Source organism: Silurus meridionalis, chromosome 2 (assembly GCF_014805685.1).
Source record: "Silurus meridionalis isolate SWU-2019-XX chromosome 2, ASM1480568v1, whole genome shotgun sequence".
NCBI classification, from domain to species: domain Eukaryota; kingdom Metazoa; phylum Chordata; class Actinopteri; order Siluriformes; family Siluridae; genus Silurus; species Silurus meridionalis.
In genome coordinates this window covers 22,931,447-22,956,250 of record NC_060885.1, presented here as the reverse complement: position 1 = coordinate 22,956,250, position 24,804 = coordinate 22,931,447, and the positions used below count along the sequence as shown (strand labels likewise).

Here is a 24,804-nt window from a genome sequence, read left to right as displayed (position 1 = left end):
TCCTCCCCGGTTCAATGCGGTGTGCCCCACCCTGGTGGGGCTCTAGCAGGCTCTGGTCATGGAACATAGGAAGTTCCTGAGGTTTGCTTTCGGGGTCGAAGCTTACCAATACCAGGTCCTTCCATTTTGTTTTGCCCTCTCACCCCGCACCTTCACAAAGTGCAGATGCACTCACTGTGAAGCAGCTTTAGGACTGCAGTGTCTAAGGGCAGCAGCGTCCAATGTGATACCACTTGGCCTCCTGCACATGTGACCAGGTGTCTGAAGAGATTCCGGGTTCCTGTCTCAGGCCCCATGCTGGGAGTTGCTGGTTGTCATGTAAAATGCGTTCCTCACAGGCCTACACAAGGTCTCTGGGGAAGGATCCATTATACATGGCATATCAATTGCCTGGAGATGCTGGCCATGCTTCAAGCATTGAAGCATTTCTTCGAGACCTCAAGGGCTACCATGTGTTGGTTCCTACATGAACCACCAGGTGGTCTGCGATCTTGCCTTCTATACAAGCTGGTATGTCAGATCCTCTTGTGGGCCCAGGGGAAACTGCTCTACTTAAAGGCAGTGTATATCTTGGGCCACTTAAATTAGGGAGCGGAGCCCTCTCGAGACAAGGGCTGAGCCATTCTTTCCATTGGACTGATTACACAGGTGATTCAGAGCGTGGACAATGCGGAAACGTTCCCAAAGCATTGTTGAAGCAGCGTCTCGTTCCCTCAGGGAACCAAGGTTACATACGTAACCTAGAGACCTTCATGAACCTTGCTTTGTTCACAGTAGCATTGTCACTCTAGAAAATCTTGGGCCTCTGAACTTAAGTAAAATTGAAAATCACTTTATTACAGCATACAGAGACAGTCTACCCAATCTTGTCCTTCCAGCTTTGAGGCGGCAGTTTAGGGAAGGTCCTTTTATGGGTTTGAAGGTCAGGAGTCCACGTACTTTTAGTTATTATAGTGTATTATTAGATGTCTATTGTTGTGAGCTATAAATAACAGTTCCCTGACTTGGGAAAGGCATTGTTGTTGTGAAGCGCAGCTCACATACTCAGTCACATTAGACAGAAGATTGAAAGTTTGCCAGAAATTTCCATAGGACCGAAAATTGATATTCGTTGTTATACATTGCGAATGAAAAATGACTTTTTTTTCCCAGCAGCCCTGTTTTTTGGGAACAGTGTTATCCAGTATTTCCATAGTGATATAGTTCACATTAAAAGTCTAGGCCATCATTACATCCAGTTTAAATACATCTATGAATACAGATGTAAATATTTCACATCAAATCAAACAGATTTAGATGCTGATAGTGGTAATACATTAAACATACTACCAGGTATATACTGTAAGATTTGCAGCTGATTATAGCAGGCAATGGTATAGGCTACAATGTTTGATCCACAATTTCTGAGTATTATAGGAAATTGTAAAGCATGGAAACAAACCTGACCATGAGCATTGACCTGATATATGTGCATTATATTTCATGCAATGTTAATCTGTGAGTGTAGGATTATATCAGATGTATCAGTTGAATGTATTCATTTATTTTCTGCAATATTTGATTTCCGGTCTGTAGTGTAAATAGGAATTTCAGTAACGTCCCAATACGCCATTATACACTAATACTAGTTACTATATACAAGAAAATGGGCATTTGGTGTTTTCATGCTGGACAAGCACTTATCTATGACTGTTGCCTTTTTTGATAGTTAAAGTGGTCATTGAGAGCATTTGTAGTAATAGTCACTCAACTGATTCATATTTTTTTATGCCTAATAATATTCTAAATGGTTCATTTCTTTTTTTTCTGTCTGCATTTCTTTCTCTCTTCCTCTCTCCCTCTCTCCCTCTCTCTCTCTCTCTCTCTCTCTCTCTCTCTCTCTCTCTCTCTCTCTCTCTCTGTGTTCCTGTTTTGAGGATGTGAGTGATTCATGTGTAATAATCAGAGGAGACACTCTTTTTTCAGTGGCATCACTCTGAGACTAGACAGATACCACTTCTCCTCTGCCCATAGATGGATGTAAAAGCAGGCATAGGATTATCTGCACCTTAAATTTAATCTCAGACATTATTAACAGAGTGAGACAAACCCAGCCAAGACCTCCACTTGGAAGTGCATCAATTCTGCAACCCAGGGAGCTTAAGCAGTCATTTATCGATACAAGTCAATATTTGCCTTTGTAGGTATGTTTGTGTCTGTGTGTGTGCATGTGAAAGTGTGTTTGTTTGTGCATATTCCCCAGAACAGTTTTACTACCTACATTATTAGATTATTATTAGCTCAGTTAGGAAAGTTGCATACTTTACTTCTCAATGAACCGGAACAGTAAGAGTAAAGTCAATAGAGATACTATTTTTACAAAGTATATTACAATAAATATAGGTATTACTAAGTTTCATCCTTGTATCTTGTTTCCCACCTTGTATATTATTAAGATTCATCCTTGTATCTTGTATCTTACCTTGTGTCCACCTCTATTTTATCCTGCTTTATTCCTTTAAAGTAGTAAATCATAAAATATTATACTGAAATACAGGTTCATTCATTCATTTTGAGTAACCACTTAACCCTGGAGGTTTGCAGTGGTCCATAGCAGGCCAGTCTGCACACACACACACACACACACACACACACACACACACACACACACACACACACACATACAGTCTCATTCCACCTAGGTGCAATTCAGTAGAGCTATTATTCCTACATTCATGCTTGTGCACTGTGGGACAAATGGGATACTAGTAGCTCAGTGGTTAACATCCAACATGATTTTGAATGGGAAGGTTGTGAGTTCAAATCCTAGCACCACCATGTTGCCACCACTGGGCCCCTGAGGAAGGCTCTCAACAACTTAAAGTTGCTCTGGATGAGGATATCTGGCAAATCTCATAAATGTAAGTTATATCAGCTGTTGGACAAATTTTATTCTTGTAAGGTGGTAGCTTAGTGTTAAATGCACTGGACTTTATGACTCTATAGGTTGTACATTTAAATTCTGGTCATACCAAGATGCTACTCCTTGGCCTCTCAACAATCAAAACTGCATTGAGTCAGAATGATTACAGTTACATCTAAGTACATTTCAGCTAATGATTTTTTATTTTTTTAACTGATGTCTGAAACAACCAAAGGTCAATGCCACTTCCATAGGTAGCATTCACACTTGCCGTTATCTGCTCATTCACAGTTATGTTGCATATGGTGATGTAATAATGGATGCTCAATAGATAGGACACTTAAACACCATTTAAAAGACTGGTGTATTGTAGGCAGAACACACACACAAACACACACACACACACACACACACACACACACACACACACACAGACACAAGCAGAGAAGTACACAAGCTAGCATGAACATCATTTAGTACAACAATCAGTGCCTTTAAATTCAAGAAAAAGTTTCTAAGAAGAAGCTGTAATGCTGCATGACCTGAAATTAAAGGGCTTCAAATCTGGCCTCTTGTTCACCTTTATGAGAACACTTGAACTTTTATACTCAGATACATCCATCATGCACTCTTTCAGAATGTGTGTATCTCTGTATATGCCTGTCTACCTGTGCTGACTTTTCTTAGCCACTGTTTTTCTCTCAGTCTGGGTTTTTTCTGTTATAGTTTTATTAATCAAAATATCTAGCTTTCTCGTTTAACCGACAGTATGGTGTCAGTTTGAGCTCTTGCTTTCTCTCTATCTCTATCCTCAGCAAAGTCTCACGAGGAAATACTCGAGAGTGATCAAAGTTCTGAATTTCCACAGAGAGTGAAATAGTGTGTGCGTGTGTGTGTGTGTGTGTGTGTGTGAGAGAGAGAGAGAGAGAGAGAGAGAGAGAAAGACAGTGAGGGAGGGAGAGAGAGAGAGAGAGAGAGAGAGACAGTGAGGGAGAGAGAGAGAGAGAGAGAGAGAGAGAGAGAGAGAGAGAGAGAGAGAGAGAGAGAGAGAGAGAGAGAGAGAGAGGCTGAGGTTTAATTTGTCACCTACATCCTCATACATTGTGCAGTGAAATGCTTAAATGCTAAACTGATTAACTATATGCAAAGCAAGTCTATTTTCTTTAAAGACAAACAATACACAGAGCACAAGCCTACTGTGGAATATGTTAATAAATGTACATTAATTCAGTTGCATATGTATATCTATATACACACACACAATGCACAGTATCTCTAACATATGAAAGCAAGGCATGCGCAGAGTGTGGCAAATAATGAGACATAAATCTATGGTTCTACATAATGTGTTTTTAAAGAGTGCAGAGCTAATTAGCTATTTGGAGTGTTGCGCAGTGTGGTGAGAGACAACAAAGGAGAAAAAGCTCCAACTAAAATTGTTCTATGTTGGTTTTCAGGGTGCTGAAGAATCTTTCAGGCAGCAACACTAAAAAAAGGACATTGTTTGGGTGATTGGTGACCCACTTAGCAGTTGTCTTGCAGCACTTTTTCTGGGCTGGTCTCTCTCTAATGATGTGTGCTGCACTGCTCTGTGTTTGCCGCCGTTCTAAACGAGGTGATGGTGCTTTGCCAGTGTTAGCATGTTGGGGTGCATTTCACGGCATGTAGTAATTAGACGAATTAAGCTTGGGTGGTTACACTAGGGGTGGATTTTACAGATACTGTACCAATAGCTAGGTTGGATCATACTTGCTGATAACCGATTAATCAACTGATGAATCAAATGGATACTGGTTTAAAAAAACTAACAAACATACATACTTCATGTTGGATTAGCTGTGAGTTCAAATTATATCAGTTAAAGTCTGCCACTTTTGGGTGCTTGGGCAAGAAACTTAATCCGACACCGATCACCTGCATCCTTTTTTTAGTTTGTATCCTTCAACCAAGGATATTAGTATCATTATTAGTAGATGTAAATTGAACCCTTCTCAGTTATGGAATAGCACATCCCTACTATCCAGCCCTGACTTCCTGTTTTAGTGGACATTACATCTTATAATGCTGCACCTTTCAAGGCTTTTCATGGGGACTAATATCTCAGGGTATATCTCCCTATTAAGTCGTTCAGAGCACGGTCAGATAGGAAGATGTTTATTCTTAGATTTGCAAGCTTGTCTATGAGCTTGTCACTGGGATATGGATAACATTAATTCAGCTCGTCCCTAGTGCCATTTAATTTTGACTTTATGGAACTATAATGGATTTTTAAATGTTACAGTAATGGACTGTGGCAGGGGAGCATTGAATATGAAGGTAAATACCAACTCTGAGGACATGATAGGGGCAACCTAACTTTGCTAACATTGGCTATCATGGAACCAGCTTTCTATAGTTCAGGTTTGTTCCTCAAATTGTGCACAGACTCTTTTTTTCCTTTTTTTGCTCGAGTTGTGTTTGCACTCAACACTGTTGTCTATATGTGCGCTCATGCGTGTAGGTCTGAAAGATGTCGAGTATTGGCATTTTGGACAGTGCTGTGATTTGTCAATCCATTGATCAGTAGCACTGTGTGTGTGGCCCAAGTGAATACAAACACAAACACATATCTGAGTTTAAGAGTTGCATCCCAAAAGGCTTTCCTGAGATGATATCTATTGTTATATCATATGCGATGTGATGTAACACATAATGCTGTATCTGAGCACTTTATTTGATAATACACGCTGACCATGTTTATTGCTAAGAGCAAAATTATGTTATTGGAATACCACTTTATATGTGTCAAAGAATCTCATTATTGGGCAAATGTATCCTTTGTGATGTAGGCAATAGTTAAGGAAACACGAAATGCTGTAGACATGTTTGGGGGTCTTGTTGAAGGCAGGTGTGTATCTATGCACGTTTGAAGACTAAGAACAAGAAAAGTAGATTAGACTGCATTTTGACACGCTTAAGAGGAATTCAGAGAAATTCTGAAGGGACAACATGCAAGGGATAAATTGTGTAGCGTCCCACAGTTTTACTGTACTCGGTTTGACCCTGCTTTTACAGTATGTTGGGGCCCCTGAGCAAGGCTCTTAACCCTCAGTGCCCAGTATCATGGCTGACCCTGAGCTCTGAACCTAGCTTCCTAAAATCTCTGGGATATGCGAAGTAAGAATTTCACTTTGCTGTAAAGTACATGTGACAAGTATAAAGTACCTTTTTTTCTGTGCTGTGTTTATGTCCACATGGGTTTTCTTTGGGTAGAAAGTGAATTAGTTTTGTGAAATTACTTTGTGCCAGTGTGTGTGTGTGCGTGTGCGTGCGTGCGTGCGTGCGTGCTTGCGCGTGTGTGTGCTTGAACGAACAAATTAATGAATTAATTCTGGCATCTGCTTTTTGGCTTGAAACAAAGGCTGACAACGAAAAAAAATATTCCACCATCCCATTATCAAAACTTGATAACTAAACTAAAAATATCTATAAAATATTGTCATGTTCCACTTGTCAGGCCGCTATTGTAAATAAGAACTTGTTCTTAATGACTTGCCTGTACAAATAAAGGTTAAACAAACAAATGTTGATGTGTACTATTTTGAATAAACCTTTTTAATATATTATTTTTAAGTATTATTATAAGTATTTGCATAAATGATTTAAACCTAACTAAAAAGGTGTTGCATTGATAGTTTCTGTATTCTGGAACAACGTTTTATTTGGATTTGTTAAAAGATTTAATTCGGGTTTTGATGTTTTTATTGTCTAAAATGAGAGACGATTATTGTGTTACTGTGAAAAAGAGAGCTGCGAAAACGTGACACTGTGGTCCAAATGAGTCCTGTGCTAACTAACTTTGACATTTCCGTGCAACACAATGCAGACGTTTGTAATGTGTGTATGCGCATGTGTTTGTCAGCAGGCAGCTTTAAGAATGAGGAGAGAGTGTTTCGAGAGCGTATGCGGCCCAGGAAAAGGCAGGGAGCAGTGCGGAGGAGAGTGCATCAGGTCAACGGCCACAAGTTCATGGCCACCTACCTGAGACAACCCACTTACTGTTCACACTGCCGCGAATTCATCTGGTGAGTGTACAGATGTGTCGCGGTAACACATCTGTGGGAATCCGCTCTGTTTACGAGGATATATAGACACAAAATAAATGATATTGAATTAAATAAAAAATTTAATTTAATTTAATTTAATTTAATTTAATAATGTAAGGATGTATGGATGGATGTATGGATGTATGGATGGATGGATGGATGGATGGATGGATGGATGGATAGATAGATAGATAGATAGATAGATAGATAGATAGATAGATAGATAGATAGATAGATAGATAGATAGATAGATATTAAATTGTACACTATATAGACAAAAGTATTGGGACACTTAACACTCACCACACGATTGTATAGGATGTTTTTTTAATGCATTACATTTCACTTTAATTCACTTACTAGCCTTCACTTAAAGTAAAAGATCCTAACCTGTTCCATCATCAGGTTAAACACCTTTGGGATGGATGTGAACGCTGACTGCACCCCAGTCCTCATCTCACCTACATCAGTACCTGACTTTACTAACACCTTTGTAGCTGACTCAACACAAATCTCCACAAACACACTCCACTCTTCTGTGTACATGCTTTTCTTTATAAAACACCCTAATTTTTTTCAAATGTGCATGAAAAAAAAATTCAGTCTCCAGACAAAATTATGGCACAGATTCTCCAGATCCAAGAGCAAAAATCACCTGGGACTGCTTCTTCTTTCAGCTGCTCCCATTAGGGGTCACCACAGTGGATCATCCGTCTCCATACTACTCTGTCCTCTAAATCTTCTTCTTGTTTCTGCTGCTCTCGTTAGGAGTTGCCACAGTGGTTCATCTGTCTCCATACTACCCTGTCCTCTATATCTCCCACTTTCAAACCAGCTACATGTCTTCCCTCACTACGGAGACTCCTGTCTGACTTCGTCAGTTAACCTGTCCCTCACCATTGCAAACAGGAAAGGGCTGAGAGCCGATCCTTGATGAAATCTCACCTCCACCTTGAACCAGTCTGTCATTCACATCAATATTTCCATCAACATCCTTAAAGCAAATATTGCGTCCATAGTGCTCTTCCTCGGCATTAAACCGTACTGTTGCTCACAGATGGTCACCTCTTCTCTCAGCCTGGATTCCACTACTTTTTCCCATAACTTTATGGGGTGACTGATCAACTTTATTCCCCTGTACTTACTGCTGGTCTGCACATCTCCCTTATTCTTAATAATCGGTACCAGCACACTCCTTCTCCATTCCTCAGGCATCCTATCACCTTTTAGAATCATGGTTAAAAACTCCACTGCCATCTCTTCTAAAAATCTTAATGCTTCTTCTGGTATGTCATCTGGTCCAACCGACTTTCCACTTTTCCACTCTTCTTCTCATCCTCTTAATAGCTGCTCTCACTTCCTTCTTACTAATCCTATCCAGTTCCTGCTTCACTTTCTCCACTTCATCCACCCTCCTCTTTCTCATTTTCCTCATTTATCAGCTGCTCAAAATACTCCCTCCACCTTCTCAACACACTCTCCTCACTAGTCAAAACATTTCCATCTGCATCCTTTATTGCTCTAACTTGCAGCGCATCCTTCCCAGCTCGGTCTCTCTGCCTGGCCAATCGCTACAAATCCTTTTCTCCTTCCTTAATGTTAAATTTCTCATACAGCTCCTTGTATGCCTTTTGCCCAATCCAGCACCTCTTCACCACCACTGAGCCTCTGTCTGACCTCTTTCCTGAATCTCACACTACAGTCTTCCTCCTTCAGTTTCCACCATCTTTTATTTTTCAGCCCTCACTCTGCTCATCATCTTCTTCACCTCCAAAGCCATCCTACATACCACCAGTTGATGCTGTTTAGCTACACTCCCACCTGCCTTATAGTCTCCAAAATCTTTCAGGTTGCATCTCTTGCATAGAACATAGTCCACCTGTGTGCACCTTCCTCCACTCTTATACGTCACCCTATGATCCTCTGTCTTCTTAATATATGTACTTACCATTGCTATTTCCATCCTTTTAGCAAAACTCACCACCATCTGCCCTTCCACATTCCTCTCCTTAAGGCCATACCTAACCATTACCTCTTCATCACCTCTGTTCCTTCACCTACATGCACATTGAAGTCTGCCCCAATGACCAATCTTTTATTCCTAGGAACACCTTCAACCACTTTATCTAACTCACTCTAGAATTTTTCCTTCTACTTTATCTCACATTTATCATCACCCCTTCAACTTCCAGATTTACGTTCATCACCCTATCAGAAACTTTCTTCACCTCCACTACACTCTTACTGTACTCTTCCTTCAGAATCACCCCTACACCATTTCTCTATCCATTTACACCATGATAGGGCAGTTTAAACCCACCTCCAATGTTCCTGGCCTTACTCCCTTTCCACTTGGACTCCTGAACACACAACATATCTATCTTTCTCCCCTCAATCATAACAGCTTCCTCTCTCACTTTACCAGTCATAGTATCAACACCTTAACCTCCACTCTCCTCCACTTGTCCTTTCCCTGCTGTCTCTGTAGACGTCTTCCTCCTCTCCTTTTCCTCCTCTGGCCAACAGTAGTGCAATGTCCCCCGGTACCCTGTAGGCTAACAAAACCTGTGGCGGTCGTTGGTAAAAAAAAAAAGGGCCTCGACCGATCCGGAATGGAATTTAGGTTTGTGATCCACATAATTAATTTGGCACATTTTACACTGGATGCCCTGCTAACATAACCCTCCCCATTTATCCGGGTTTGGGACCGGCACTAAGAGTGCACTGGTTTGTGCAACTCTGATGGCTGGTTTGCAAAAGACACCTGAAATTACAGATATTATTTTGCTTAGAAAAGCAAATATTAAGTTGTTTAATTTATTATTGTTTAATACTTCTTATACTTTTTTTAAAATCTGGAAATGTCTAGGAATTTTACACAATACTGCACATAAATTAAAACTTTTGTTGATCTTTCTTTGCAAACAGGGGTGTTCTAGGAAAGCAGGGCTATCAGTGTCAAGGTAAAACCTTGTAGTCTGTACACATATGCCTCTAGTACCTAAATCAAAATATGAATAAAAAATTACAGTGTATGATATGAGCTTATATGTCCTTTTTTTGTTGTGCTGTTTAGTGTGCACATGTGTGGTTCACAAACGCTGTCATGAGCTTATCATAACCAAATGTGCAGGACTAAAGAAACAGGAGGACACAGCGGAGGAGGTAAGAAACATGATGCTTGATGTTCGAAAACTTTATTTATAATAACTCTTATAACATGTATGGTATCTACAGTATATCCAACACCAGAAAGTGGTATTAAATATAGTGCGCATTTAGCAATGCATGAGATGAGATTTTCTTGTCTGATCCAATGTGGTGGTGTGTGCTTGGTCTCCCCCTGCAGGTGGGCTCTCAGCGCTTCAGTGTGAACATGCCCCATAAATTCAGCATTCACAACTACAAAGTGCCCACATTCTGTGACCACTGTGGTTCGTTACTGTGGGGGTTGATGAGGCAAGGACTGCAGTGCAAAGGTGAGCACATACAAAATTGCAATAATAATAATATTGAGATCAGGGGTGATGTTAATGATCCTATTTATTGGTTTAATAATAAAAGCAGATTATTTGTTCAGATGTGTTCGCTTTCCTCATCAGCATATGATGGAAATGCTTCCGCTCTGCACCATACACATGGTTAAACACATTTAAGAATGAGGATGGATTCAGGAGTTTGTTTTTACTGATGCAAAATACATATTAATCACTACATTTTTTTGCTTTATAACTCATACATGAATAATTGCTTTTATATAAGGTTGTTTTTAATTTTGTAACTTTTACCACCTGATGGAATAAGTACAGGTGTTGCTATTCATATTGATATTTGAGGGTGTAGAGCGTGTTTGGATAGTAATAGCGGTAGGTCAGTGTTAAAAATGCATATTAATCATTATGGAAATTCATTCATTCATTCATTTAAATTGATTATGAATTATCTTTTATATGAATTATTTGATGTAAACATACTGCCGTATATAAACTTTTTATTTACCATTTCACCTCTCTCTCTCTCTCTCTCTCTCTCTCTCTCTCTCTCTCTCTGTCTCTTTCCCTGTCTCTGTGCAGTGTGTAAGATGAATGTACACAGACGCTGTGAAAGCAATGTAGCTCCAAACTGTGGCGTCAATGCACGGGGCATTGCTAAAGTGCTGTCTGACCTCGGAGTGACGCCTGATAAAATCTCCAGCAGCGCACAGAGGAGGAAAAAGGCAAGAGGGCTATCAGAGGGAATTCTGCTTTCCAAATGGGCACAATGAGGACTTTGCAGTATTTATCCACTGTCAAAAATTAACCCCTTCTCTACTACTACTACAACTACTGTTTCTACTATTACTACTACTACAACTATTACTACTACTACTGCTATTAATACTATATAATTTTTATTATTAATATAATTCTGTACTACTACTACCATTGCTACAACTACTACAGCAACTATAACTACTATTACCACTACTATTGCTACTACTATTATTACCAACACTACTACTACTATTACTACAATATTTAATCCCTATTTGCTGTTATAATAACCTCCACTATCCTGGAAAGATGTTTCACCAGATTTTGGAGTTTTGGTTGTGGAAATTGATGTTTATTCAGCCATAAGGGTGTTAAAAACATCAGGTACTGATGTAGGGTGAGGAGGTCTGGGGTGCATTCAGCATTGTAGTTCATCCCAAATGTGCTCAATAGGGTTGATCAGAGCCTTATAGCATTCCACTTCAACCCACGGATGCCACGGAGCTGGCAATGTGTAAATTATCATTCTGTAACGTTTTTGGGCCTTCTGAAAATCACGTGTCCCAATACGTGTCCATTTAGTGTATGTGTTCTGGATTTTTATAAGGTTAATCATTTTTCTAGAAGCACTCTTATACTGTCAGAGGCAGGAATAATAAAATATAATAGTTTTTTTTAAAGATAAGAACAGGACAGCTTGTGTTATATGTAAACATGTCACTTATCCACCACTTATTTGTATAGGATTTACTCAGGTTTTTTTTGCTGTTTGCTTGTACCGTGTCTTGCATCTTTACTCAGCAGTAAAGTAGTCACTGCACTCAGTCCTCAAAACCCAGTCCATATTACTTTTTTTCCTCTTATTGTTGTTGTAATACAGTAACAATCGTCCTGATTTACCTCACTAAACCCAGCATAAGTGTAATAGATAAGAACCATGCTGAAGTGATTGTATTCCTAACATACTCAGAACAAAGCCTTTTATTACAGAGCCCGTAATTTAGAAGCAGTGATGGGTGTGAGAAAGTGTAATATCTTTGACTCACATTAATGACGATTGTGCTGTTTGCCACACAGATTAGCCAAGGTGCAGACCCTCAGCCTCTGCCAATATCTCCACAAACAGAAGAGGATCGTTCCAAATCAGCGCCCACTTCACCGTGTGACCAGGGTACGTACCCTTCCACCATCTGTCAGCTTTAGTGCATGTTTGCAACCTAGTCACTGCTAGTGTTTCACTGGATATGCAGTTGAAGCCATTTCAAAGATTTGCTAATCAATAAATGATCAATAAATAAATACAATTTAAAAAGCAGCATATTGATGTCACTAATATCATTTTATTGAACTGAAATATTTAAAGAAATATAGATTTGCACAGCCTTGTACTCTGTACTCTGTACTCAAGTATCATTTGTGTTTGAGAAGTGCTTCTCTCCTGCATACAGACATAAAAGATCTGGAGAACATCAGGAAAGCGTTGTCTTTTGATCACCGCGGGGAGGAGCTGAAAGCAGAGCCAGCTTCATCTCAGAATGAGGGCTCCTCAGAGGAGACAGGGGAGGGCCGAGAGAATGGGGAAGTGAAGTTAATGCAGTCTAAAAGAATGACCCTGGATGACTTCAACTTCATCAAAGTACTTGGCAAAGGCAGCTTTGGCAAGGTGAAGCGTTAAAAAAAACAACAACAAACCAGTTTTATATTTTTATATATATAAATGCTGAACAACGCTTGGTACTTCTGCATTTTTAACTCAAAATGTTAATGCAACTCTTAATTTGCATTTATGACGAAATATTTTATTGAAAAAAAAAAAACGTTTAATTGTCCAGCTTACTGTATTTTGCATTTGTCAGACACGTTTCTAACGCAAATGAGACAAAATCCAATCCAAACACAGCCTGTAGACAAGCTGGCAGCCTGACAAGTGCTAATAAATCAAAAAATGCCAGATAGTTTTAAGATCTTGGTGAACCAAATTTGAAAAGATTTATTTGTGAAAGTAATAATACACAGTAAAAACAATACATGCAATAAAAAGAATTACAGATCATCCATCACCTTACAAATGAATAGCATATGCAATATATAGACAAAGGTATTGGGACACCTGATTTTTCAGCCATCTGTGGTTCTTTTTCAATCTGTTATCACAATTAATTATAAATTTTGTCTTTACTTGAACTATGACTACTATCTGTTCCATCATGTCTTTGGCCCTGTGCACAATTTGAGCTATATGAAGATATAGTTTTACATACGTTTTAGTGAAAGATTTTGAGTGGCCTGCACCAGAGCTCTAACCTCAAACCTATTGAACACCTTTGAGATTAATTGGGGCACTGACTGCACCACAGGCCTCCTCACCTCACCTGCATCAGTACCTGACTTTACTAACATTCTTGTGTAAAATAAAGACTAAATGTTGAATTGGATGTTCAGAATGCACAAACAGCCAGGTGTTTGTTAACTTTTGTCTATATAGTGTGTGCGGCATAAACACTGATCAGCCATAAAAACTCCAAAAAATAAAAACATCTCTTTACAATGGCAGCTGTCAAGCGGTGTGATATATTTGGCAACCAGTTAACAATCAGTTTTGAATTTTGATGTGCTGGAAGCAGGAAAAAGTGACAACCATAAGGATCTGAGTGATTTTGACAAGGGCCAAATTGTGATAGCTAGGAGAGGCCATCTCTAAATCAGAAGGTCTTGTGCAGTGTTCCCAATCAATGGTAAATATCCACCAACCAAGAAAGGACAACAATTGTATAAGGGACACAATCATGGGTACACAAGGCTCGCCCGTGTATATATGGGCGTAAAGGCAATTCAGAGACAGGTGAGTATCAGAGGAAGCTGATGATGTTCTGGTGTGCTGCAGAATGAGTTATAGATGAGTTTATTTCTATAAAACTGACTGCAAGAGGTATCAAGTGTTTGGTGGTTGCTGGATTTCAGGTGCACATGCTGGTTTGTTTGGTTTCTCTAGTGATACATTATCATTATTATCAGGGTTATTGGGGTGTTATTTCAGTTTTTCTCAGTTGCTTTGAAGCGTTTTTCAAATGCTCAAAACTGCTTGTTCAACCTCCACCTCATTTATTTACATCATAAACATTTCTCGTTGCTTTGAACAAATTGCGAATGCTTTGGTAAATTCATGGAATTGATTGTGTACAATAGTCTGCTGTTTCCTACATTATCCGTTGTTTATGTCATGTAGAGTGGAGTTCAGTAGTTTGATGGTAGACGGAAAACCATCTGCCGATAATAAGACTGCCAATAATGTTGTATGTCATTGCGAATTTGGTTTAAGAAAAAAGTCTTACATACCAAGAAGTCTTGAATCTAACCCATAAATCCTTCGGGAATTCCAGTTTCTTTAAGACTCAAAAGCACAATTTTGTATCATCTGGAGCATTGCTTATATTAACATTGTGTGTGTGGGGGATTGTGCAGGTGATGCTGGCTGAGCTCAGAGGCACAGATGAGGTTTATGCAGTAAAGGTGCTGAAGAAAGACGTGATCCTGCAGGATGATGATGTGGATTGCACTCTTACAGAGAAACGCATTCTAGCTCTTGCCAGAAAACACCCTTACCTTACCCAGCTTTTCTGCTGCTTCCAGACCAAGGTACATACAATACCACACATTTACTCTTTTACATTCTGTTGATATACTCCATATTTAGACTAGAAGGTACATTATCTAATGCACCACTAGGGGGAGATACAAGCTCACATGATGACTTGACTTGGTACGTTCTTCGTTTTTAGTCGCTACCGATCCTGACTGTTAATAGATTGATCTTATTTCATTTAGTTTTTTTTCCCGAGCAAAGTATGTTTTAGACATTTTAAATATAATACAGCATACTTGTGTCTATATTTAGTGAATCCAAATTAATGGGTGCCACATAAATCCTGCATTAAGGGTACATTTATTTTATATTTTTTTAGACAGTGGTGTGATTATTCTACTGATAGGAAACCGAAATCCATATAAAACATATAAAGCAAGTTCTGTATGCTATGATTACATTAGACTGGTTTAAATGAAGAAACATCAATCTTAAGTAGGTTCTATAGTAGCATTCTCTCCCTTCCTATTGGCACACTGTGAAATAGAGACCCTCTGACCCTTCTGTTTTAAACAAGAAGCGCATCACTAGGCTCCTGCTTCTGTGTTGAATTGTGGGTTTTAATATGTAGTGTCCACTCCGCAGGGTGTGAACATGAATCATGTCGAGTTGAGCAGTAGCACTACAGAGCCGTCACCTCAGACGGCCTTCTTGTTTGTTTTCCCCTGGTTTGAACCTGCAGTCGTCTGTAATAACGTCGTCCTACTCCCTTCTAATTTATTTATTTCTACCGTTTCCCCAAACAAGCCAGGGAACATTGTGTCCTGGAAGTTGGGAGGACAGGGAGGGGATAAGAAAGCACGGGTGGGTGGCGCCAGGCTGAGGAGGAGAGGCGAGCGGAAACAGGCTGTAGGAAGTGGGAGCAAAAAGTGTGTAGCAGGATGGAGGAAGACCGAATGCAGCGTTTCTTAAGTTAATGCTGATTAGTGGATAATTGAAAGATTGAAACCATGAAACTGTACAGCTGAAATAAAATAAACTGAAAATCAGAAAAGTTTAATATGAGTTTTCATTATGCATTTTTAGCTCATCAAGTAAACCAAACCTTCTGTCTTTCTGTCTTTATATCCTGCTGGACCGTTTTTTTTTTCTCTTCACATTCAAAATGTTTCATGTTCTTTGTCCCTGCTAATGGGCACATTAGCCTCAGCTTTGCTCTGCTCTAACACAGGCGATTGTTGTGGCCTTACATAATGGCTCGCTGATCTTTATCAGCCCTAATGTGTATTCCATATGCTGTTTGTATTCCCAAAACAGCCATGCCTACCTACCCCTAAAACACCCCTAAAACTATTAGGGTAAAAACTACATTATACAAATGGCGCTTCAGTTAAATCAAAGTTGCAGTGATTAATATGACTATTACAGCAAGGTCTATTCATTCAGTAATGTACCAGCAATATAGTACATTTATATTCAGAGTTGCTCGATGTTTTCTAATATTTTATGGTTTAAATGTTTTAATTAGTTCGATTTAGTTTAGATTTTTAACCTTAACTTGAATTTACAGGATCTCACATTTGACATGTGCTTCTGTAGTCTGCGTTTTCGAAAATATTTTTGTAGTCTGTATCTTATTGTGATCTGTATTTTAAGATCTGCTGATTTTCTTTGGGCAATTGCTTGTGTTGAAATTCGGTGGTTTACATGCTGTTGAAAACAATCTTGGACGCTTTGACTCGAGAAGAAATGTCCGAGGTGGGAGCGCCACGCAGGTGATTTTTATAATATGAATAATGTGCCCAGGAAAATCGACTTAAGCACCTGCATAACCCGTCTCTAAATATGCAGAACTTTCCCCGTGTAAATATTTACGTAACTTTTTGGATTTAAACGGTTGACACTGAACACGGCCCAGAATTGTGTTTCCTGGTGCTCTTTTGTGTACTTTTTCTTAATTGTGTACTTGTGTAGTTTTCCCATGCCCTAATCAAATCTCATTGAATGAAAAGCAGGTGAGCAGATGTGTGTTCCCTTCTCTTCGGATTTTTCCTTTGCTCTTTTGCCCCGCTCTCTCATCAGTCCTTTTGTCGCCCCACACGTAGTGCACCAGGCTGACCTCTTGTTAACATCGCTCCTTCCCTCGCTCCATTTAATGTTCCCTCTATGTGTAATTTGCCATCAGGCACTGCCAAGGACGTCACTGCCTGGACTTGGTCCTCACAGACAAAATGCACAGTTGTTCTGTTTCTTGTGCAAAATGAGCATCGTCATCAACCAAGTCACACTTACACTACCACAACAGCACAAGCAACAATCTATTCACTATTTATGGATGCTTCTTTCATTTACTGGATCATTTCCAAGTGTTATTTCATGTGGTTTGCTTGTGGTTTTTTTAAGGATTCAGCATAAGTAAAAATTATTAAAGCAAGCACAAAGTATGCAAGGTAAAAGAAAGAGAAAGAAAGACTTTGTGCACCACACCTGCATTAGAAAAGAACAAAGCAAAGAAACAATGAAATAAATATCTGCATCTATTACTCATATTGTCTTCATGTTCATTCCCTCCTTTTGCTCAAGATGCATAATAGTTAAAAGTACAAACTCAGCATTTTCTTTACTCTAAGTCTGACCGGCAAGTGTGACCCCAAAAAAGGGAAAAGCCAGAGTATGACCTAGTCACACTTATCTCTTCCTTGATGTAAAAGGATTTATTTTTATCTAACCCTTCGCTAAATGTCATTTCATAGTTGATGTACATGAGGCATATGAGCAGGAAAAGGGGTCGTACTGAGAACTAAATTCATTGAGCTGTAGAAATGGATTTGCAAGCTTCCAGGCTTTCTCAAACTTGAATTAATTCTTTAGAAAGAAAGAATGATAGATAGATAGATAGATAGATAGATAGATAGATAGATAGATAGATAGATAGATAGATAGATAGATAGATAGATAGATAGATAGATAGATAGCTAGCAGTTTTTCTCAGCATTTCTCAAAACAGATATTTATATTTCAAAACTTTCACATCATGTAGTCACTTGTGCACATCATAAAAACATTTCTCACTGCTTTAATCAAATTGGTACATTCATTTAATTGATTGTGTTTAAGTTGACATTATCAGTTGTTTATGTCATGTTTATTAATATTTATTACACACAAGTCTTTAAATGGAAATAGGTTAAACCAGTTGTCATCATCTGTCAAGCTTACATTTCTGTTAAACTTTCTTTGTAAATGTGTCTTGAATTGATGAATTGTGAAGACGAATCTTGGATTTCACTAATAATCTTATTTCACCTGACCTGGCCTGCCTTTTAAATACAAAACAAGATCATTTAAAAAGGGGGGCTGAATGGTAAAGTTTGATCTCCTCTCTTTGTGAGGTATTGGGGTTGAACTGTGTCCTTGATTATTGTGTAGTTAATTTCATTAATGCACATCCAGAGACTTTAAGACTACAAAGACTACAAAACAAAATAGATATGACAAAAATGGTGTACTGACAAACTGCTGTGTCTGTCTGCTTCAGACATGCCTCATTCAAATCTAACACTATAATTGTAAACTAATTCACTTTCTAGCTACCACAGCTACAATACACACAACAAACCTATGTTATCAGCTATGGTCACTTCCAATGGGTTTTTTTATTACCTGATCAGTTTTCTTTATGTACTTTACTATATAGCATCTGTATGTTGTTTCATAAACTGCCAAATAATTTAGAATATAGAGCAATACAAATGAAAATCGTAGTTCAGAAGTTAAGATGTTGGAGTACTGATCAGAATGTTAGGAGTTCAAACCCCAGCACCACCAAGCTGCCACTGTTTTGCCCTTCAACATGAACCCTAGCCCTCACCTTCTCATTTGTCTTAATGTCATTAGTTTTTAAATTGCTCCCGATAAGAGCATATAAAAATGCAATCTGTAAAAATAGACACAGAGGTGAGCAGACATTTGGCTCAGTAATGGCTCATATATTTAAATCTAAAACCTAAATATTCAAAAACAAACACATTCAGATATTCGCTAGCAAGACATCATGAGTTCTCTAGCTAAACAACCGGTTTTAATTGATGCGGCAAAAAGCAAAATGCGAATAAATGAATGCTATACTTCATTGTAACGAGTCGATTTTATAATGTAATAAACACTTTATATTGTCTCACTTTCACCTTTGTTCCCCTTTGACACTCTTCCACCGTCTCTTGTTTAGCCGCCAGCCGTTGTTGTCAGACTTCTTTTAAAATCAAGTTGGTGATTACATTTCATGAATCTCAGCTGCTATTTGATTTACATTTACACTTATGACATTTGCCAGACACCCTTATCTACATCGACTTACATTTATCTCATTCATACAACTGAGCAGGTTAAAGAACTTTAGTTTGGCAGCTTGGTGTGGCTGGTATTTTAACTCACAACCTTCAGATCCAAAGTCCAATGCCTTAACCACTAAGCTACCATCTCTTACCTTTGATTGGTCCAAAAATTTCCCACAGGATTGTAGTTTGTGGGTTACAGGCAGCAACAGTAGAATTTTGTCCCCAAAACAAAAATCGTATTAAATTACCAAATTCCAACACAAATGTAATCAATTATGATTTTTAACTAAATAAATATATTAATTTATGCAACGATGAAGTGATCACTAAAATGCATGCTGTGCTTTTTTTTTTATTAAAGTATAACAACCCAGTTACAAAATGTTTTTAATTGACAAATTGCCTTCATATTAAAAGGCATTGCAGGGTTATAATACAGTATTTACCTTATTGCCTCCAGCAGACTGTAAAGTGACGCAGTAAATCCATGTAGTATACTAACAAGATCACTAGTGCCTATAGTAGCATGTCAGTATTTTGGAGTAAGAGATGCAGGGCTATAAATGTAAATAGCAAACCAGGTGCTAGTTTGGTTGCTGGTTCAGATCTCACTTGCAAACCTTTTGGATCTTTTCTTGGACTATTAATTTTCATTGTATTAGGTAGGAAGGTAATGGAAGAATATGTAGAAAGGCAACATTTTAAAGGAATGTAACATTGACATTATGAGGAGTGTGTAATGTTATTGTTGTGTACAATTTCCAAGCATTTTATTATGAACATTTTGTACACCCACACATTCGTGCAATTATCACATCAGTCACTCATGTGGCAGCAGCACAATACATAAAATCACGCAAATCTGGGCCAGCAACTTCAGGTGATGTTTACATTCACAGTCAGAATGGGGAAAGTGTGATCTCTGTGATTTTACATGGTGTGGCACAATTGTTGGCGGACTGGTTTGAATATTTCTATTACTGCTGGGATTTTCACAGACAACAGTCTCGAGAGTTTTGTGGAAGCCTGTTTTCGGCACATTAAAAAAAATTATTGTAATTATTTCTTTTCGCAGTTCTGACCTTTTTCTCGCAATTCAGACTTTTTTTCTCACGATTCTGCTTTTTCTCGTAATTCTGACGTTATTTCTTGCAATTCTGTCTTTTTTTTCCTGCAATTCTTTATTTTTTTGCCAAATAGGCAGTGTCACCCCTCTGTAGTGCCAGAAAGCTTTGAACATTGAAAATGAAATCATAGAGGACAAACAATGGATAAAATCTTAGAGAACTATTTTAGGCGTGGTTTCACAAACTCACATCCATTGTAGCCATAGCCCTGTTTGCTATGTACACACGTTGCATTATAAAATTAAAGCGGGACCAGAAGTGAAAGTTCAAGCTCCCTTGTGGTTTGTAGAAGTCAAAATTTGCAGGAATAAAGTTTGCGAATAGGCAAACTTTTTTTTTTTTTTTTTTTTTTTTTTACATCCAGTAAACAGCTGTTCTTCTTAAAAATAACTTGTTAAGAATAAAGATCAAAAGAGAATAGCCAGACTGGATCAAGCTGATAATAATGCTACAGTAACTCCTATAAGCACTCTGAACAATTGTAGTAAGCAAAAAAAGCATCTCATAATGCACAATTTTCCGAACATTGAGGCAGATGGGCTCTAACAGCAGATCACTGTAGGCTATATTCTGTCAGCCAAGAACAGAAAGCTGAGGCTGCACTGGGCACAGGCTCACCAAAACTGGATAGTTGATGACATGATTTGATGACTCTGGTTTTCTGAGGCATAAAAATGGTAGAGACAGAATTTGGTGCCAACAGCATGATTCCATAGACTGAATTTACCATGTGTGAACAATCCAGGCTGGTGGAGGTGCTGTAATAGAGTGGGAAATGGTTTCTTGACCCATTTTTTTTTGGTCTATTTGTGTACTGTTGTTGATCTGCATAGGTATAGTTGAACATCTTCGTATGGCTTCTTCCAGCATGATAATGTCATAAAGCAAAAGCCATCTCAAACTGCTTTCATGAATTTAACAGTAAGTTCAGTGTTTTTCAGAGGCCACCAGATCTGAATCTGAAATAGAACACATTTGTGAAATTTGCTGCATGAAAGTATAGCTGAAAAATGTTCATGAATGCCATGATGCAATCGTCTATTCAAGTCAAGTGACTTTTTATTGTCATTTCTTTATATAGCTTGTATATAGTGGGAAAAAATGTAATTTTTCCAGGATCATAGTGCATTATGAACGCATAAAAGTACAAAAGACTTTTTAAAGTGCAAATACACAACATGAGATGCCAAGTGTAAATTATTTAAACTATGAACAATCATGGACCAGAATTTCAAAGAAATGCTTTCAACAACTTATGGAACCCATGCCACAAGAACTGACGTTGTTTTCAGAGCAGAATAATGTAGTCTGGGCTCACTGAGTGTGTTTTACCCGGGTAAATATGATAATTTATAATCCTGTACAAGTTTAAGCATTGGCAAAATAACATTATTTTAATGCATAATAAATCACATCACATCAGTAACAATAATTGTGTGTTTGACAGGAGGTACAGTGGCACCAGTGATTCGTGATATTTTACAACTTGTTACTGCTGCCTTATTACTGTTTTATCCACTCATAAAAAAGGAACGACCGATTTTGCAAAATGTAGTTTAGTAAAAAATAAGATATTTGACTTGTGTGTATTAAATGTAGTGAAGTTAAAGTAAAATGGAAATACTTCAGTAAAGTACAGATACCCGAAAAAGCTACATAAGTACAGTAACGAATTACATTTACTTTCTTACTGTCCACCACTGCTTGCATCTAATATATTGTCAAACTTTCTATAGGAATTCATCATAGTATAAATTCTATGAAGTATTTCTAAATGTAATATCCACCTACATTACCAAAACCATCTATCAATTACACAGACATTAGTGAAAAAATTAGATCACAGTAATTCGCCTGTCCCTTTAAATGACGAATAAATGTGTATTACTATAATGATATAATGAAGCCTGACATTTGTTTATGTTTATTGTTTATTTCGACACCGTACTTACACTGTATAGGAGATGGGTAATTATTACTTATTTTCTGGCTTGTCCGTGGAGTTTGACAGCAGCTTGGAGTGCTCCCAAGGGTCTTGTCCATGTTCCTTCCTCTTTAAATTTTGTTGTTCCTTCATTAATTGCAGAGTGGGATTGCAGCTGCTTGTCCTTCGACAACCATGCCTCAAGCCAAACTATTAACCTGCAATCAGAAACACAATTCTAACCAAAACCCAGTGGGATGCAGGTCATCTAAAATAATGATAAATGTCTTGATTTATATGCCAAGAATTTCTACTAATTAATAAAGGCTGTATTGATTAATAGCGTACTTCAGCAAGTACAATGAAATGCAACACATGTTTGGTTTTCGAACAAGTTTTGAGCGATATAGGGATATTTCATATGTCAGCTGGATGTTTTGTTGAATGGTAGTAATGATGTGGAATTTGCATGTGAGGAATGTTTACCTCTGAGCAGACTTTTTTTTTTTTTTTTTTTTTGGTTAGTGGAAATTTGAGAAGGAAAAAAAATTAAAGATGAACAGAGAGCAATTGTTCTGCAAGAGGAGACTTTGCTTAACAAATTTGGAGGCAAATATTGGAAGCCAAATGTGATTCAGACAGCATTACATTCTCCACTGTATTAACAGCAGAGCTAATGTCCATATTTAATCCAGATTGAATTCTTAATTTTTAGTGCATTAACATAAACAACAATACAATAAAATGTTGTCTTTCCCCTTTTTTTTATTTTAAAATATGTACATAATACAACAAACTACAAACAAACAAAAGAATTTATGAATAAATAAAAAATAAAATATTAATTTATTTTTCATAATTCAACTCATTAATAATTTCTACAATGTTCATTGTAGGTTCTAAGTATATAGTAGAGGCTCTGGAAAAAAGCATATTCATTTTCATTATGTAATAGGGGACAAGTGAGCAAGGGAATTTGCAAAAACAATTCAGAAAGTAATTTAATCCAGAATGATTCTAATTGTAATTGTGTACTAAGTATATGAAACATGGATAATATGGAAAAAAAGAATGCATAGTTTTTACCTCTTCCAGACATCACTGATGACAGCTGTTTATTCCATTGTGTTTCATTTGTACCTGCATTTCTATACACCTTCGTGTTCTTACCCACATATCTCTTGCCTTATTCAGCATTTTGGCTGTTTCCCTTGTTTCTTCATTTGCATTCCGTGTTTTCTCCCAGGCGTGGGACCTTGGCCACAATTTGTAGAGAAGTCCAAAAACACAGTAAATACTGGCTTATGCACCTATCTATGGCTTGCAGATGTTATAGCATGCTTTTATTTGCCTTTAAATAGCCTTAACGTAATGTCAATTATTGTCATATTTTGCATTGATTTCCTAATAAATGAAAATTCCACCTGGACCAACAATAGGTTGTGAATGGTGACCATGCACTTGCTTTGTAATGAAATTCCTTTTGTTTGTTGATCTAGTTTGAACATCTTTTAACATTTTGGTTATTTTCCTATGTTATCATCAACAAACGTACATACGTCACTGGCATTGGCGGTAAGATTTCTACCTAAAGATAGCGATGCAGCAGCAGTTTACTTTAGGTTCAAATGCTAATACCACTATGCACAGTGCCGTTGTGCTTATAATCACTAACAAGCCAAGCTAATATACTGCCATTTCTGCATCATGTAGCTGCATTGCATTCAAAAAACGTACATTTCAGATCAATTTAAATTGCTGTAACCTCAAAGCATTCTCTACGCATCTGCATGACCATTCACTACTGTACTACATTTACCACTTTTTGCGCTTTTTCCCCCTTTCAAGCATTCCATTTAGTACAGACTCTTCCCAAAAAAAACACTTCAGCGTGTTAAGGCTTGAACCAGTTCAAGCAACTCGGTTTGTTCAAACAAAAAGCTTTGTCATTAGAAAGAGCACGCAAGTGAAAGTGGATGACGGAGTGACTTAGGGATGTTGGATTTGCACTGTGTAAAGAGAGATCCATCAAAGTTGTGTTTGTTTTTCGCTTAGAAAGTGCAAGAAATTTCCTCTGTGGTGAAAAGGACTATAAAGCCCACTTTCAACAGGTGTTGTGTGACAGCTTCTTGGCAAACAGAGTAACACTAGTCTGTTTTTGTCCAGAGATGTTAAGCAAGATTGGTTTTTTGGATCATAATAAAATCTGTTTGTTTGCATGTGTTTGCATGTGCACCTCGGATCTGCTAGAGGTTCAGTTCCATTTGTTATACCATTTTTATTTTTTTATATATATATTTCCCAAACTGTTAAATTCTCAAGCATCCTAGAACATTTATCTGTAATTTGCTCATTCGGGAAATTAATTGCCTTGAGGGACAAAACCCTGTGCTGTGATGAAAGTGTAAATTATTGCCCATTAAGTTAAATACGGATAATCTGTAGTTATTGCCGTTAGTTCAGAGGTTGATTGTGGAAAGGTGAAAGGCACACATATTCATCACATTCATGGTATTCATCCTGATGCCCGGTCTCACGAACATGGACCTGGCTGTGTTTCTGTGTCTGCATATATATTTTAGACTAAGACCAT

The 24,804-nt window shown here is 38.0% G+C and overlaps 1 protein-coding gene across 2 annotated transcripts in view; it reads left to right on the top strand.

Moving 5' to 3' along the window:
* Positions 1-24,804, top strand: part of prkceb (protein kinase C, epsilon b) — a 90,299-nt gene that overhangs the window by 42,809 nt on the left and 22,686 nt on the right. Inside the window, exons 3-10 of one of the 2 annotated variants that reach the window (XM_046870940.1) lie at positions 6,807-6,966; positions 9,916-9,950; positions 10,064-10,152; positions 10,337-10,466; positions 11,061-11,203; positions 12,318-12,411; positions 12,689-12,903; positions 14,703-14,876. In XM_046870940.1, coding sequence (XP_046726896.1) covers positions 6,807-6,966; positions 9,916-9,950; positions 10,064-10,152; positions 10,337-10,466; positions 11,061-11,203; positions 12,318-12,411; positions 12,689-12,903; positions 14,703-14,876 — 1,040 coding nt within the window. Of the gene's footprint in view, positions 1-6,803; positions 6,967-9,915; positions 9,951-10,063; positions 10,153-10,336; positions 10,467-11,060; positions 11,204-12,317; positions 12,412-12,688; positions 12,904-14,702; positions 14,877-24,804 lie in introns of both variants that reach the window. The other variant, XM_046870933.1, reaches the window with a different exon arrangement.